This window comes from Fringilla coelebs, assembly GCF_963513975.1.
Source record: "Fringilla coelebs genome assembly, chromosome: Z".
NCBI classification, from domain to species: domain Eukaryota; kingdom Metazoa; phylum Chordata; class Aves; order Passeriformes; family Fringillidae; genus Fringilla; species Fringilla coelebs.
Genome location: NC_140031.1, coordinates 37,324,401 through 37,341,383, shown reverse-complemented (window position 1 = coordinate 37,341,383; position 16,983 = coordinate 37,324,401). Strand labels below are relative to the sequence as shown.

The window sequence follows — 16,983 nt, the reverse complement described above, 5'->3', positions numbered from 1 at the left end:
CTGCATGGAAAAGTCATGTAAAAAGTTATGAATGTAGGCAGCTAATGAATTCATAAATATGCTTTGCTGTATTTCCAAGAAAGAGAACACTCATTTTTTGCTGTTCTTGATGGCAAAATTTTTATTCACACAAATCCTGTCTGTCATTGGTGTCTGTAATAGTGCTAGTGTTTTCGGGACTTACACAGAACAAGCTGTATACACAACGTCCATAGTCAACAAAAAAACATAGGGTAAGAGGTCCTATTGACAGTTTTAAGAACATCTATTTTCATATTTTCAATACTGCAAATAGCAAGCCTGAAAAGTATCATAAATACTCTTCAGTCAAAGGTGAGTAATCTGCAGACAGATAACCAAAAGACTCTGTGCCATGAAATACATGGATGCCAACTGAAAGTGGCTTTACCAGCCCTTGTCAGAGTTTTGAGTGTTGTTCACATTCTCATTTTTTCTCCTGCTAGGTGAAGTCCCCAGCTACTATGAAAATAAAGCTACCACAATATCACAAAAAATAATGACTTGAGAATACCTGTAAAAAAGGACAAAAAATTTGTTGGCCTCTCCAAATCTGGACGTGGAAGTTTTCATCCCACACAAGTGAGGAAAGACAGAAGTCATAAACACACATTTTCCTCTAGGACCACCCAGAGATATACTGTGTAAACTATGTATCTTGGGCCTGCAGGTATCCTCCATTCTTGTCTCTGAAGACCGTTTTCTATGCTGGCCAAAAGGGGCTGTGCTAGTGGAGCGAGAAGGTGGAGCTGAGTGGGGAGTAAGGGTAACCCGAGAAGGCCTCCAACTACCTTGACTTCCAGTGATGCCGGTCCTGTGGATGGATTAAGCGGGTCCTGGCTGATTCTGCCCAGCGCTGCAAGTAGCTTCCAACATTCACCCAGGAGTTCCATACCAGCACATGGAGCTGACAGAGACCAATCGTGATCGCTCAGGAGCGCACAATTTGGCCTTCCAGGTAAGCGTAGTTTCCTTTGCTCTCTGGGGAAGTGGAAGGAGTTAAAAAACATTGAACGATGTTGAATTCAGACCCCGAACAAAGAAAAAGCATTTTCTGCTCTCTGCTTGCAGGTATTTTATAACATTCTACGTGCTGATACCCTGCCAAAATACACGGCTCTTGTGAAAAAAAATAAAAGCTGAGAACAATTGACTTATTCAGGAGTATGCTCTCCTCAGTGGTATAAGCTAGCTTTGAAAAGCGTCTTGACTTGGTAATATTTCATAGGCTGGTTGATCTTACAACTGGCTCCCATCAGCTGTATCGGTTGCTGTTTTTTTCCTGAGGATAGGTCATTTACAGTTCTGTTTAAGAGGTCAGCATTATGCAGCAGACACATGACTAATCAAAGCAATGTATTTCAATAATATGAGAAAAATTATAAAATAATAATGTAATCATAGTGGCTCATAGCATTCTTCCATGCATAAAGTAAGCGCAATTGTCTTTTGCTCTCGAGAAGAGCGCGAAGTGAAGATAAGGAGCCAACCCAGAAGGTTTTGCATTTTCAAGGCATGAAGTGATACTAACAACCACTTTAAAAACACATATTTCCTAAGCGGAAGTACGAACTTCGGTAAGCAAACAAACCCCACCAAAAAAAAAAAAAAGAAAAAGAAAAAAACCCAAAAATATTTATTTATTGTTTCCCAGTACCCAGCATCCCCGTGCTTTCACTGGAATTAAAGCAGACACAAACAGAAACTCTCGAACCCGCAGCCTGACGGGCTCACTGTAGCTGTGGCTGAAAGTAGAATAAGTGTCTGTGAAATACTTTGAAGAGGGCTATATTAACAAAGCAGCTACTTGCTCTCCTTTTCACTCTCTTATCCTTACGCTGCTCCTAATCTCAGCTAGCAGGAAGTGGGTAGTTGATGTGGGTATCTGCTGACACTATCCAAATAACACAGAAAGGTCTTTGTAGATGCTAAGCAGGTGGACTATTACATAATATCACCGACATTAAACTGCTCTGTATATTTATTCATTGCTCTATACGGACAGAGAAGCCTGTCAGGGAATATTTACGGAATGTAGGCAAGAGAGTTAACTCTTAAAACATGATAGCCCAGTGGTTAATGCTTTCTCCTGAGTAATCAGAGCACCGTCAACTCATCTGTGCTTTGGAGCAGATAGATAATTTCAACTTGAGTCTCCGTCAGTTCAAGTAAGGGAGATAAAAGGTTTTGTCCTGTGTTTCACACAAAATATGTGCCTAAGCTAGTGCCGTCCGCTTCCTAAATCTGTGCTTACAAACTCAAAAAGGAGAGGAGTCCTAGCTGCAAAAGCTCGGCGTTGAACTCTCTTAAATGGTATAAGCTGAAAATCACCTTTTTCCTCAGAGATCTGTGTAGCACAGTATAGTAACCCGGGTTAACCCTCTGCCTTACGTAGCTAGCTTGCCCGGGCCATTTTCATTTGCTTTTACACTGTCTTATCTCTGTTTCAATATTTAAGTCACTCCCTAGAAAAAATAAGACACAAAAGGAAATAGGTAAAATTCTGTAGATTAACAAATCGCAGTAAAAGCCACTGAAAAGTAAGCAGACTCATCATGTCCCGCTATTTCTTGTGTTTAAAGCTTTTCTTGCACAAAGAGTGAACACTTTAATTCCTCCGAAATAAATGTGTTTTAATGTATTAAGCAATGAGTATTTTACCTAAACCACATAATATAAAAGTGTTCTGGAAAAGGTGTAATTTAAACCATTTTAAGTATCCGTGTAGGTACCATTTTAAGTATCCATAGGTACCTTCAGATGCACCTGAACCACTTAATGATTAATGAACATAAGGATAAAGTGAGAGATGGACAACCTAAATCCGAGTTAGGCAATTTGTAAAATACCTAAGTTAGTAAAACATCTCTCAATGCAATACAAAGCAGCTCAGAGCTAATAAGTGATCGATGAAGGATCATATATCAGATCTTTATTAAGTCAAGAATGAGAAACACTGCTGTCTGTTGCAAAGGGATACTAACGGGATGAAGAAGTTGTAATATATAGTCTGTTTTTTGATTTGTCGCACAAATGGTCAAAGGGCGATAACTATAAGCTCTTCTCAAATTCTCGGTTGCTATTGATATGTAAGCACACACATCCATTTGTAGCGTGGTAGGATTTTCACTGCATAACCATTTTCAGTGGTAGTGTAGTACACCTTCATTTAACAAATGTTAACTTTCAGATAGGATTGCATCCGTGGATCACGAAGTTATAGTAATATCATTAATTAAGCTATCGTAATATCATTAATTGCATTTTTAAAAATGCCTGGATCTGCAAAATATCAGCTACTTCTTTTGTGCACTATGCAGTTTCCCCTTGAGCATAGTGTTGAAATTGCAGGTCCTGCATTATTAGCTTGTGATAATGCCAGCACCTGGGAGACTCAGAAACAACTCTTCCCCCTTATTAACAGCTCAAAATGGTCTCAAAAGACAACAGACAATAAACCCCAGACGTACACCTCTGCTGTTTCTCTCTTTGTCTCTCTCTTTTTGATATTAGGAATATCTCAATTACTCACAGCCATTTGGGTGTAATGCAATCAATAAGTGAGCTTTTTATACAGGTTTTAAAAAGCCACATAACTTTCTTTACCCATACTGCCAGTCTTCCCTTCCATGTTCCTACCCTTCAGTAATAAACTATTTAGCTTAATAAAAACAAATGCAGTTATTAAGACCTACACAGTAAAGTTACCTGCTCTGGACGCTGCCTCTTAGGTAGAATCAACAGATTTCTGCACTGTTTATGAGATATTCAGATTGTTAATTTTTTTTCATCTTGAAAATGTCATGTAATTTAAGGAACTTAGATCATTATCCTCAATTCAGAAAATTGTTCCTGCTAAGTGTCTATGTACCAACGTAACAGATTGTGTATCTATAGCTATAAGAATGTCATACATAAGGTGTGGAATTTCTACAGTGTCTCTTGCCTTCAAGGTGTTTCAGTCAAACCTCTCATACACTGGCTGGCTGGAGGACCACTACACTTGCCCACAGTTTCCTGCTCAGAAACTCTCTATTATCAACAATAACCCTAAAACCGAGATTGGATTTACCTAGCTTGTCTTTAACCCTTATTAAAGAGGCAAAATTTTTATCTAATCAGTTCTGATGATTCTGATCTCTGATAACATTAAACATCAAGTCACACTTACTCCATAAGGAATGATAAAAGCTGCATCTTAAAACGGTGGGATGAATAAACTGCAGATAGTTAAAAGCAACACAGAGGCAAACATAAATACAGTGCAAAGGGAAGATAACAGCTAATAAATATTTATTGTTCACTGGCCTCCTGTTCCTAGTGTTATGATGCATTAAACAGCCTGTACCTATTTCTGTAGCTGAGCACAACACGCTCTTAAGTTGACTTGAGGAAGGATCCCCTTTAAAATTCTGGCCTTTGCTCATAGTGCATAGGACATTTTTATTGCCCTAATGCATGCATCCATTTCATTCAAACAAGCTTTAAAATATCCTAAAAAATGCAATTTCCGCTTATTGCCATTTTCCACAGCTTCCTAGATAATCTTGTCTGGTTGATTAATTAAAACTATAGATGTTATTTAGAATTTATATTTCATGAGCATCACTGTCATGTTTATCCTTGGAAATGAAGGTGGTGTTGCACTGCATTATTTAACCAGATCCAGACAGGAAATTATGTAATCCTTTCTCACATTTTCAAAGCTTGCTTTCCAAAGCCATAATCGGGGGTCTTTATTTTATTAAAACCCCCTACATTTCAGGATAATAGCCTACTATCCTACCCTGACCACCTAAATTTTTTTAAGAAAACAACAAAATACTCAGAGGTGGGGAGTCTTATTTGCAGTCCTTTTCAAAACAGCCCATGAAGGCGCAGCCTGCTAAATTTATATCTGGCAGTACCTTTTTCTTATCTGTTGTACTTTAGTACATGGATAATGAACATTCATCCTTCCTGCCTTGTAAATTGAGTTTTAAAGTTCGACAGGTATTTATGAGACCTTTGATTATTAATTTAAATAAATTCTTCCTCAATATTTAAAATGCATTTAAACTCCAGAATCATGGCACTGGCTAACAAAAGACAGTGCATTAGGGAAAACATAGATGAAGGGTGTTCAGGGTCGCTGAATATTTAAAGAAAAGCAAGTTTTGAACTGTAAACTAGATGGCTTCACTTCTGCTGGGCAAATGCAATTAAAAATCTCTTGAGTGCAACAGAATGCAACATTATAACTTGAACTATTTTCTTTGAAGCGTCTGTTTTCCAGTCAGTTCCATGAGTATCCTGATTCTAATCTCCAACATAATGTAAGGACCCACCCTAAAACAATAAACAGTTTAAGCAGCTGCCTCAATGCAATGTTGGCCATGCCATTTTCCTCCCTAACTAGCATGAGCAGTAACACCATCTACTCGAGAGTGCCTGGTATTGTTAAAAGCACAGTAGAAGTTATTAGCCCTTTGCAAAAGCCATTCTCCGTCAAAATCAAGGAAGAGATGGGAGGGAAGATCAATGAATGTAGTCTTGCAACAATACTAGGTGAATTAACAACTCGTCAAGAGGCAACTAAACAGATATTGAAAGAGCATACACAGTCGAGACAGCTATGTACTTGTCCTTTGATCAAGTATTTTACAAGAGGGGAATTCCAAACTGTTAAAGTAAAGCAGATTGTGAAAGCAGAAACACAGCTTCAAAACAGCTTTTATATTACAAGCATTCAAAATAGATGGGCCAATTCTGTAATCCTTTAACTGTGCACTAAAGCAAAAAGAATTTTCCCATTGAAGCTTCTCTGTGAACTTCCAGGTTTCTCACGTCACCTGGAGGTCGAATAGGTTCAGATGTGACTTCACATGCTGCTGTAGTGGCCTGTGCTCATAACAGGATTGTGCTAACTGTAATTCCTAAGGCTTGAACTCCCATTTCCTCTTGCGCTGTTTTGTTCTCCAGACATTTACAGGGAGCTGAAAAGGATACTGAGTAAATGAGGTAGAAGTTTTCTGCCTGTGCTCTTGCTTACATATAGCAGTCAGCAACTGTAGGTGATAAGCACAGACCAACATTTTGTTGAGGTGTTCCTTCAGTACCTCAGACACTTAAGTAAGGAGGAAAAGGGAATAGGCAGTTTTATTTGTCACTTGAATATTTTTGTTCTTATTAGAAATGAAAAATAGACTTTTTTTTTCTTCAAGCAGTAAGGTTAAATAATGTGTTTTCACCAAACAAAACAAAAAATATAAAGGGGAGAATAAAGACACAGTTCATAAAAAATCAGCTGTGAAATAAGAAAATTACTCAGCTTCATGGCACTTATTCAAAGACCATTCTAGTCAACAGAAATCTTACTAGAGTAAACTTGTTATCAATAGTAATTAACCAGTTTCTACTGAATCAGTAATAATCCAGAAATGCAATATGATTAGTCGAAATAGCAACTTTAAAATTTACAGAGAAGGACACAAATCTATGAATCTACAACATGGGCTACTGATTTCCAGCAATTGTGTGATACTCTTACTGTTTTGTTACATTACTTATACATTCATATATTTTAATTATTCTATAAATGAAACTTCTTATCTAATTATTGCGCTTGAGCAGTGAGTTCACCAAAATGACTTCTAGAGGTGTCTTCCAGCATAGATTATTTTTTATTTGTGTATTTCATGAACAGCAACTTGCATGTTTATTGTTCTTCACACATTTACTGAAAAAATTATAGGAAATCTCTGCTTTTTCTTCCTCAGCAACAAGTACAGAAATCTTCAAAGACACCATTCTCAGGAGTGTGTGTGTATGTGAATTACAGAACTATAGCGCTTTGACTTTGCTATGCTGTCCTCTGTAGCATTTTTAATATATCTCAATGCTGCAGTTAATCTTTGCTTCTTGTGATCTTTTTTTTTTTTTAATTATATGGAGTGTTCAGTAGTTGTGTTTGTCACTGGCTGCAGGGGCAGCTACAGCAAACCCTGTAGTTAGAAGGCAGTTAGAAGGCAAACAAGTGACAAGTGTTTCTGAAACAGAAATACCTCTCTTAAGGGAAGGAAAAGATACTCTTCACCTAAAAGTGAGGAAACTGATGTATCAAGGCCACAGCACTTGAATAAACAGCCTCTTGTGACTCTCTTCTCCGAGACACAAAAAGTTACAAAAACACTTTGACTGAAACTGATTTTTTGTGAAGTTTAGAGGCAAAGTAGCTTTAAGGAAAAGTGTTAAAAGCATTTTTTCTAGCTGCTTCTAAGGCCATGTTTCTGCTAGAAGGAAAAATTCAATTTATTTCTAGTAGTACTGCTTATTCCTGTCTTTGAAAATTTTTATCAATTTGCTATGATTCAGGTTATTTTGCATTGTTCATGTGGAAGTGATTGTTTTCATTGTAAATACTAATTTACTGAGTTTATTACCATGTAAATAACGAGGTACTTCATGCAGTAAAACCCAGCGAAATTATCGTACTGTAACTGCTGCCATACGAAACCACTGAAATACAAAACATTCACAGCAATTGCAGATGTAAGTTATCTGAAATTTTGTTTAGGCAGCTTTCCTACAAAACTAGATATTCTAGGACCATTAAAAGAGATAACTTATCATTCAAAACATTAAGAAACAAGAAAATTGAGATTCAGGATTTATTAAAAATATTAAAATTAATTGAGCTGGTTATGGCTGTCTTCATCTCTCTGATAAAAGGTATACCTCAGAGGATTAATGTGGTAAAGCTAACTCCTCTCTTTAAACATACCCTGAGTGTTTTATTCTTAGAGCAATACAAGTACATGTTCACATTTACTCCATTTGTGTAAGGAGCATAAATACTGGAGCAAAGGTACTAACAAATGGGGAAGGCCTCAAATAGTCCATTTTGCCCTTGATGAGGAGAAGGCCTGGATATTTATGAACTTGTTGAACAGGTCCTGAGACAATGAACAGCACAATTCACCAAGGGAGACAGGTGAGTTTAGTCAAGAAAACAGCAGATTTACGTTAGTTAGGCGCCATTCATGACCAAGGCACCTTTGTGCAGTACTGCAGGGACTTGAACAGCCAAGCTTTGCACACCAAGTTTTGGGCTCCCTATTGTGGTAAAGTAGCGCAGAGAATTATAGAATCATTTAGATATCAAAAGACCTGTAAGACCATTGAGTTCAACCATTAATCTAGCACCACCATGTTCACCAATTAACCATGTCCCCAAAGTGTCACATCTACAGGTTTTTGGAATGCTTCAAGCATGAATCTATCACTTCCCAGGGCAGCCTGTTGCAATGCCTGACCATCCCTTCAACGAAGGAAGTTTTTCCCAATATCTAATCTCCCATGATGCAACTTGAGGCCATTTCCTGTCACCCATTCACTTGCTTCCATGGCAGCCCAGACATCAGATTATAAATCTGTTCTTACTCTACGTGAGAATGGCTTTCAGCTTCTGATTTGAACCAATGTGATTTCTGGTTCTAGAATGACAGTGATGATGGTGTGGATGATACAAATCTGAAAGGCCTTGGAGTCGCTTTGCAGAGAATCAAGAATTCACAAAATACAGAAACAGTGCATATTAATCAGGTATGTTATTTTCTTTTTTTTTTCCCTCCAAACAACCTTATGAAAATTCGTAAACCTCAAAGTTAATGTCAGCAATGTATTAGTATATCCAAGACGGATATTCTAACAAAATCTGAATATAATTTAAAATGTATAAATGGACGGGGATGTTCTATTCTCAAAAAATACATTAAAGAAAAAGAAATTGCATGTGTAGGGTTCAGAAAAAATGTATTCTGTTGTCATAATGGCTTTATATGACATACAAAAGAGGCATTAGAAATGGTAATCAAAGGGAAGACAGGACAAGGAGTTGACGTAGAATTGCCCCATTTTCTCATAAGAAGGTAAAAAAAGAGAATCTGTAATCATTGGTTTTAGAGATACAATCTTTCAGTCAGACAAAGAATTCATATTACTAAATATCGAATAATAAATTGATATTGAATTATTAAATTAACATCCTTAAAAGGGAAAATTTCAGCTAAACACAAACTTGATGCAAGAGATTCTGTGTAAAATTGACCAGAGAAGAAGAGAGCATAATGCAGATTATTGTAATAATAAACATATTCATTTTGACTTCTTTTGACTATATGTTTGTTTAAGCCCACATACTGAGTATTCCACTATGAAAACATGAGAGCCAGGTTAAAAAAATCCACAGGTGTTTGACCATTGTTAGGTATTAATATTTTCACGTCCTCACTCCAGAAATAACTTGGTACTCTAAAAATTCTATTGTGTTGTAATCATATCCACTTGCCAAATTTGGTAACAGTACTCAAAGCAGCATATAAGAAATATTTTATGCAGTGGGTACTCATTTCTAGCTTCTATTGTTTTCTTGAATATGATCCAGAGGCAACAAAGGCATGGTGCAAAGTAATGTCTCTGCTCTCAGAGTTGAATTAATTTCAGATATACAGTGATGGAAAGGATCACTTAGACTGTTCAGATAAGCACTCCTGGAAACCAGATTGGAATCTGAGATCCTAGGAAAGAAAGGTGGTAGATGGCGTCTATACCTTAATCTTCAAAAAAGCTGGCAAAAAAGAAATTGTTAAAACAAAACAAACAAAAAAATCAAACTCAAAAAGGACTTTCAGAACTGATTGAAACTGTAGAAAATTGGAAAAAAATACTGACACCTATGAAAGCTTTATTTTTATCAGAGAAACCAATTTCCCACTGAAAAAGTTGATTTGAAAACATTCTGCCACTACTTGGTGCAAGAGTATCAGAGATGTGCATATTTGCACCAACAATTTCTCGGGTACACTGTGACAGAGGCATAAGAATTTGAGGGTCTTTACAGTATGGACTTAGCAGTCTCTTCATTTGCTTGCAGAAGTCAACATGCTCCTCACTGCCCTTAGGTAACTCTCAGCAAGGGACAACACTTTCCACGAGCCAGACCTGGTATCATGTTTGTCCATGAAAAAATATAAAAGGGGTTTGCATCCATTTTCCAATTTCCTTTTGTATTTACACACTTGCACACAAAGTTGTCCTTGATTTGAGATTTTCTCACATTTTAATGTCATTGTAGGAAAGCATTTGTGGAAGAGTGACATAGTAATATTCTAAGCATATAAAATACATTGTGAACAATGGGAAAAGATGTAGATTGATGCTTTTGTAATTGAAATACTCAGAAGAAAAAATAGCTTATATTCTCAAAACAAACCATATACTTCAGAAATTCGGAGAACCAGAATTCAGGCTGTGGGGGATCCAGGCACAGGGAGTACGTTGTGGCATGGGGAAAAGAGATAGGAGAGCATGACCTAGCCTAGGCAGTGCAAGAAGTGGTGGCAGTGAGAATGATGGTGGGGATGAAAACACTATCTGTAGGACATGAGCTTCAAGCTGTGACCAGGAGAGTTGACACAGTACCAAAGGGAGTGTAGCTGCCTGCAAACGTGAAAGCATGGCACTTCCACCCGGAGGGCTGGGGCTCTCATGATTTTATAATGTAGGTTAAAAAGAATCAGTGAGAAGCACTGGTATGTGATATATTCCAAATTTAGTCTCAGGAATAAATGATATTTACATATTATCACTACTTAGTGTCCCTCGGATAAGAAGCCTACCTTGTACATCCATTGAGAAGGGTACTGCCAGCTACCAAAAGTAATAGTAACGTAGTAGGCATTTTTCAGGTTTGCTTTATTTCACAGTCAAGACCAAAGAGGCAAAGAAATTGAGTTTAGTGAAGATGCAGTCACATGTTGCAGTGCAGCTCCACAGAGCTGCACAGCACCCTGCTCCAAAAACTGCAGTCAAGAGGACCAACAGACTTGGGCTGGTCTTATGCTGAGCTTTCACTAGGAGAGTAAACTGCAGCTTCCACGTACTCCCCTGGTCTCGCATGTGTTAGTTTTGCCTTTGATATCATTAAAGCCTGAAGATACTTGACAGGCTGAGAAAAATGTGGCTGTTCAGCTGGGAGAAGAAAAGCTCCAGGATCCCACTGTGGTCTTTTGGCACTTAAAGGGGGCTTACAAAAAAACAAGGAAGAGGAACTTTTTATGGGGGCATAGGACATGGGGGACTGGATTTAAATGGGAAAAGGGTAGGTCTAGATGAGACATCAGGAAGAAATTTTTTACTTTGAGAGTGATGAGACCCTGGAATAATTTGCCCAGAGAAGTTGTAGATGCCCCTGACGGTGTTCAAAGTCAAACTGCTTGGTGCTTTGAGAAACCTGGTGTAGTGTGGGCTGTCCCTGCCCATGGCAGGGGTTTGAAACTCTCATCTTTAAGGTCCCTTCTAACCCAGACCATTCCATGACTCTGTGGTTCAAGTCTCTCCCTGGCAACTAACTGAGAACTTTCCAGGGCTTCTGGCAGCACCTGCAGCAGGACAGACAGACAGAATGCAGGGGCCAGGGCAAGGTCTGTAGTGGGCCTTGCTTTCACAGCAGACTGGGGAATTGACTTACCATAAAGAAAAGTGGCAGAATAACAAAAGGTAAACTCACCTGCAGATTGTCACTGCTCCAAAAGTGGCTGAGCACTGTGGGCCGCTCTCGTGAAGAGGGTAGGACAGGTCCGCCAGGCCAGGCCAAGACTGTCCGTCATCGCCCTGCTCATGGCCCGGCTCTCCAGGCACTCAGCCGGTCACGGTGCTCAGAGGGACAGTCCTGGGTGCCACAGGCAGGTACCCTGCTGTCTTTGAACAAAATGGTCTCCTGCCTCGGGCCCTGGCCACTCTGCAGGCCCCACCATGAGCATGGAGGTAAGCAGCCATGGGACCAGGCCCGTCCTTGTGCCTCAGTGAAGTGGGCTGGGGGAAGAGGTGCGGCGTGGGCACGACAGCCCCCACGGGTGTGCTGAGCAGCTTCGGGGGGCTGTGCCCCTCCTGGCTGCCTAAGAGCAATCCTCAGACCGGGCGCAGGGCAGCCTGCAGCTGTACAAAAGCTTTAACAGTGCCGTGCTTACGTGGGCTCAGGAAAAAATTTTTCTTAAGGATAAAATTCTTGGCTTAGTAAAATTTTTAAAACTCTGAGCCTCGCCCAGTTTAACCAGTCTTCATATATAAAAGTTCCATCATATTAAAGTTCTGCAAAGAGACAGTCCTGTGGGTGTCTGTAGGAGGTGCTGGGCAAGCTGTGTGCAGTACAGGGCCTCCAGCTATGAGGCCCTACCCTCTTCAGCTCTGAGCAACGCTGGTATTCTTCCCCCTTTATTTCCCTTTTGAAAATGGTGTGGATGGCTTGGGAAGCTCCTCACCTGGTCTAAACACTGATCACAGATTTGGTGGCAGATGGAGAGCTGGAGCCATGAATGCAGTGGAAACAGGAAATTCTAGAGGCTTCCTCAGCCAGCTGCCAATGGGGATGCTGGCTGAAGAAGATGCTTTTTTGGACCTTACCTAAGAAGCATAAACCCCTCTGACAACCTCGGCACTGATCTGCTTTCCAGGGGGATGAATACATCAATATTGAGAGTGATCTGCATGAAAACAAACGTGCCTCCGTAGATGATGAGCAACCACGCTTGAAAGGGTAATGTGTTTTTGCATGAGTAAATCTTCCACTCCATCCTGGCCTAAGCCAAAAGCTGCCACTGTTTATGCTTCTGGAGTGACAGCTCTAAATTTCACTTCCATACCCCTATGCTATACTGACCTTTGTATTACCTAGCAATTTTTGTAATACAGAAGCACAACTTGTTTAAAATTATTTTACCTTGTAAATGACATCTGTGATTGTGGAAGTGTCCTTTTAAAGCCTTGCAAACTAAAAGAGCAAAACTTTTTTTTCTTGTACAATAACTTATTTTCCAATATTTCCAGGGCAGTGTTTTTTACACAGAGGCCTTAAAGAGTGGTTACTTTCGGGAAGTTGAAGATTTACTAGTGTCTTTCAGTTTGCATAGTCTTTCAGTTTGCATAGCCATTTTCTCCAGCACAAAGTAAGAACAGAATAGCTGTGAAAAAAGCCATTTTAATGGAACAAAAGTTTTGCTTTGTGTTTGCTCTACTTCCAAGTGATCACAGAGTGAAAGCACACATGCACATTTTACTTGAGGATTAGGTATTTTTGTGAAAACTGCAAACCCTGTTTAAGGCATTAAAAAAATTATGACACAATACATAAAATCATATTAAATGTTCATGGGTGTCACTGATTTCTTTCAACAGATAGCACTGAATAGCCTGCAGTCTAAGACTAAGACACAGCACATTTGAAAGATCAGTCTGTTGATAACACAGATTCACTGCAAGTGGAAGGTTTTAACATTCTGTTCTTGAGTGTATGTGCAACAGAAAATTGATTTCTGAGTTACAAAATGCAAGCAAGAATAGCTTTGATGTATATAAATATTTTACATGAATATGCTAAAGTGATCTGTTTTTTCAACATCTTCAGTTATATTTCAAGCCTATAGGATCAGCTTTTAGAAAATACTGTTTCCTTAATAAATTAACCAAATTTCATAAGGAACATATTTTTTCTGCCACCTTTCCGAGCAGAGCTGCATATTTATGACTTTTGTGCTTACATATTTTAAGATATTGTGGTCATAATAGCCTAAATTAATAAAATAAAAAGGAGAGAGATGTTAAATAAAAAAAGAAATTACAAAAAATTGTAACCTGAAAGTAAGAATTTTAAATCCCAAAGGGCTCATAAGTAGCAGTAACAGTATTTTTTTCCTTTTCTTGGGTGATGGATGAACCATAATTTTAACAAGTAACTGCCTTTTTAATCTATTTGTCTCTCATTTCTCCTTTTTTCTTTTCCTGTTATATCTAATCTATCTGCTGAGATTGGGTAGATAACCTAATGTTCTTACAAGTTAGAAAAAAAAGTGCTATGATTTGTGAAGCTACAGGAATTCCCAGAACTGAAATTGAAGTATCAAAAGCAATCAGGATTTCTCCGAGAACCTATTACTCTCTGTACTTGCAAAGGAGTGTGCTGCTGCTCTGTTCTTCAGTGTACTGATATAATTTAAATTAATATTTCTTGTTTCTCTTAAATTTATTTTAAATTAATTGAATTTTTCTGAGTGCAGAAAATAAGGTTATTCATGTTGGATTTCAGTGTGCATCTAACTCCAGCTGCATTTAGTTTCCAAACAAGTACAGTCTGGATAATTAGCATCTCTAAATATAACATTGCCTTTATGGACTGGGAATGCGAGGGACTGCTTCAGAGATATGCCTCTCTAAAGCAGTGCCTCTGAGATGAAAGAGACATAGCTGTATTTTTTTTTCCGGCTTGCACAATATGAAGGTGTTTTTTTTAGCCACTGCTTCTGTAATTGATATATATATCTGCGTCACCAGCATATTAAAGATTGGAAACCTCTGTTGTATTAACTCCCTTAACTGCTATTTTCCTAAATTTCAACTTCCCTCATGAAATCATGCTGTTACCTTTAGTGAGGAAAACAAAGGAAGTGAAATATGTTATAATTGGAAGAACTGATACTAGAGCATGACATTCAAATATAACAAAACATTTTAACTTCCATGAGATGATGAGATGAAAAGTTAGTGTAATAACAACCAGATTTTAAAAGGTCCAGAAACATCTATGCACACTGTAATGAGGTTTTAGATGGGCATTGGTTATTTTACGCACACACAAATGTAGCCTTAGTCCTTCACAATTACAGCAATACTTCTATTCCACATCATAATTCTGAGCTGGCTGTATTAACAGATTTTTTGGGTCTAGTAACGGACACTGAATCTTTTAACTACCTACTCAGTTTGCACCAACCCTGTTAAGAGATCTCTTCACAGAAGAGCTGCACTTCAGAGGGTAGCAGAACTGGTCTGCTGACTTCAGTCCCTTGTGTAGATGACAGATTGTCCCATTAGATATCTGCCATATTTATTTTTTCACCTGTCCAACATCAACCCAAAGAAGTTCATCTCAAAAGGAACTTTTTATTTGGCACTTTGAGATCCAAATATAATCCTCTCCAAATTCAGTGGAGAAATTTTGACCAATTTAACACAATTTTCTTCTGCAAAAGCTTACACTTCTATTCTTTAGTTTGTTTTTTTTTCCCCTAGGCATTTAGAAAAAAGGTATGATGAAGTCTGCGAATTTTGCAAGAAACATAAAACCAGAATTCATTATGTGGTCTATGGAATTTTAATAACAGGTATAGTATATTACACCATGGATTGCTGAAGTCTTATTTATTTACCTGTATGAGATTACTGGTTGCACTGTCTTTGTCTGGCATAAAACCTCTTGACTCTCTTTAACGATGTATTTCAAGGTGGTTAAAAATTTAGTCCCAGAGAAAATTCCAGATTGCAAAGCCTCCACTCTTTCCCAAACATAATAAAAGTACAAATCTTGCTAAACTGCTTCTCCAGCATGTTTTAAGTCTGACTAGCAATTACACTTGTGACAACAGCATAGTTCAGACTTTGTGTCTGCTCCAAAATTACCAGCTGACTCCAAAATTACAGTTACCAGCTGACTCCAAAATCCATTATCAGCTGACTCCAAAATTACAGTTTCAGTAACTTGTTCAAGACCATGAAATCACTTAAAAAACCATCAGGCACCAAATAGGACTGAACTTGAGTCACCAGGCTGGAAATGAAACCTTTCTTTGCTGACCCATATCGCTCCATATTCGCTGCAAATTTTTTCTGGAGTAAATGTACTTACGACAGTATGCACTGCAAAATCATTCAGATATTCTTCTTTCTCCCTTTCCTAATTAGCCAGTAGGTTGGTTTGTTTTCTTCTACTTCACAAGTTTGTTTTTGAGATCTTCCAACTTGAACACTGGGAACACGGAAACTTGAAATATGTCTGAGACAGTACTCCAGGAGCTGGTTATAAAAGTGTTGCTTGCATGCTGAGTATCCTGCCCTCATAACTCATCTTGTCTTTCTTTATCATGGTACAGACATATTTTGGCTCAAGAAAGGGAGTGAGTTCTAAAATATGTCAGGATTTCATAATTTAATTTCATAAAAATCAACTTGCATTACAAAAATCAGTAGTCCTTCTTTATTTGCCACAGACAAAATCCAATCATTCTTTACAAGAACTGATTTTTTTTTGGCCAGCATTTATCTGTAGTGAGCCTGTCAAATACATAATTTCATAGCTACTTTATGGAATGATTTACTTTAAGCTTCATAATTACTTCAGATCATCAAATCAGTCAAAAGGCATATGTTTATAAGTGTTTGTTTCTAGTTTTATTGGATAAACTCATCTTCTTTTGAAAAAAGGAGCATGACTCATGCTCTTAATTCATAACTTTTACACAGGCAAAAGAAGTTCTTTTAGATGGGTTTCATTTTTCTGAGTGATTAACATGTTTCATATGAACTTACCTTGGCAAAAGCATAAAATCTGCTTTGACAGAATGAAAACCACCTTTTATATCAATGAACATATCATAAATAACAAAACTATCAAAAAAAGCAAGATTTTTTCAGTATTTAGGCTGAGTCAGAAATGCACCTAAAAGATAAACATAGGCCTGACTTTGATCACCTTTAATAAAATTAAAATTTGTTTTTAAAAAGACCAACCTAACTGACATATATATTCTTGTTTCTGTGACAGCATACTTGGCAGTAGTTATTGCAGCCTGCACTTTGAATTTTCAGAGAGCTTTGCCACTCTTTGTCATCACAATCCTAGCCGTCTTCTTCATCTGCTGGGATTTTTTTATAGCTAAGTATGAAGACAGAATTGCTGCATTCTTTTCCCCTGGAGACCGATATCTGAAAAAACAATGGGTTTGGCTGAAATGGTAAATATTAATTACTTTCTATTTATGTAGAAGGACGATGCACTAGTCAAGTTACCCCTATGATTTTATTTCAGCTTACTTCCCCATAAGAACCGGGAGATGGGTCAATCACACATATCTCATTAAAATCACAGAATAATTCAGT

The 16,983-nt window shown here is 38.0% G+C and overlaps 1 protein-coding gene across 1 annotated transcript in view; it reads left to right on the top strand.

The window, feature by feature from the left end:
- Nucleotides 1-919: 919 nt before the first annotated feature.
- The window catches only part of SLC28A3 (solute carrier family 28 member 3), a gene marked incomplete at both ends in the record, with an annotated part of 37,327 nt that continues 21,263 nt past the window's right edge, over nucleotides 920-16,983 (top strand). The window contains 5 exons of the mRNA XM_084225118.1: nucleotides 920-976; nucleotides 8,497-8,601; nucleotides 12,510-12,592; nucleotides 15,121-15,212; nucleotides 16,649-16,838. Coding sequence (XP_084081244.1) covers nucleotides 920-976; nucleotides 8,497-8,601; nucleotides 12,510-12,592; nucleotides 15,121-15,212; nucleotides 16,649-16,838 — 527 coding nt within the window. The remainder of the gene's footprint in view (nucleotides 977-8,496; nucleotides 8,602-12,509; nucleotides 12,593-15,120; nucleotides 15,213-16,648; nucleotides 16,839-16,983) is intronic.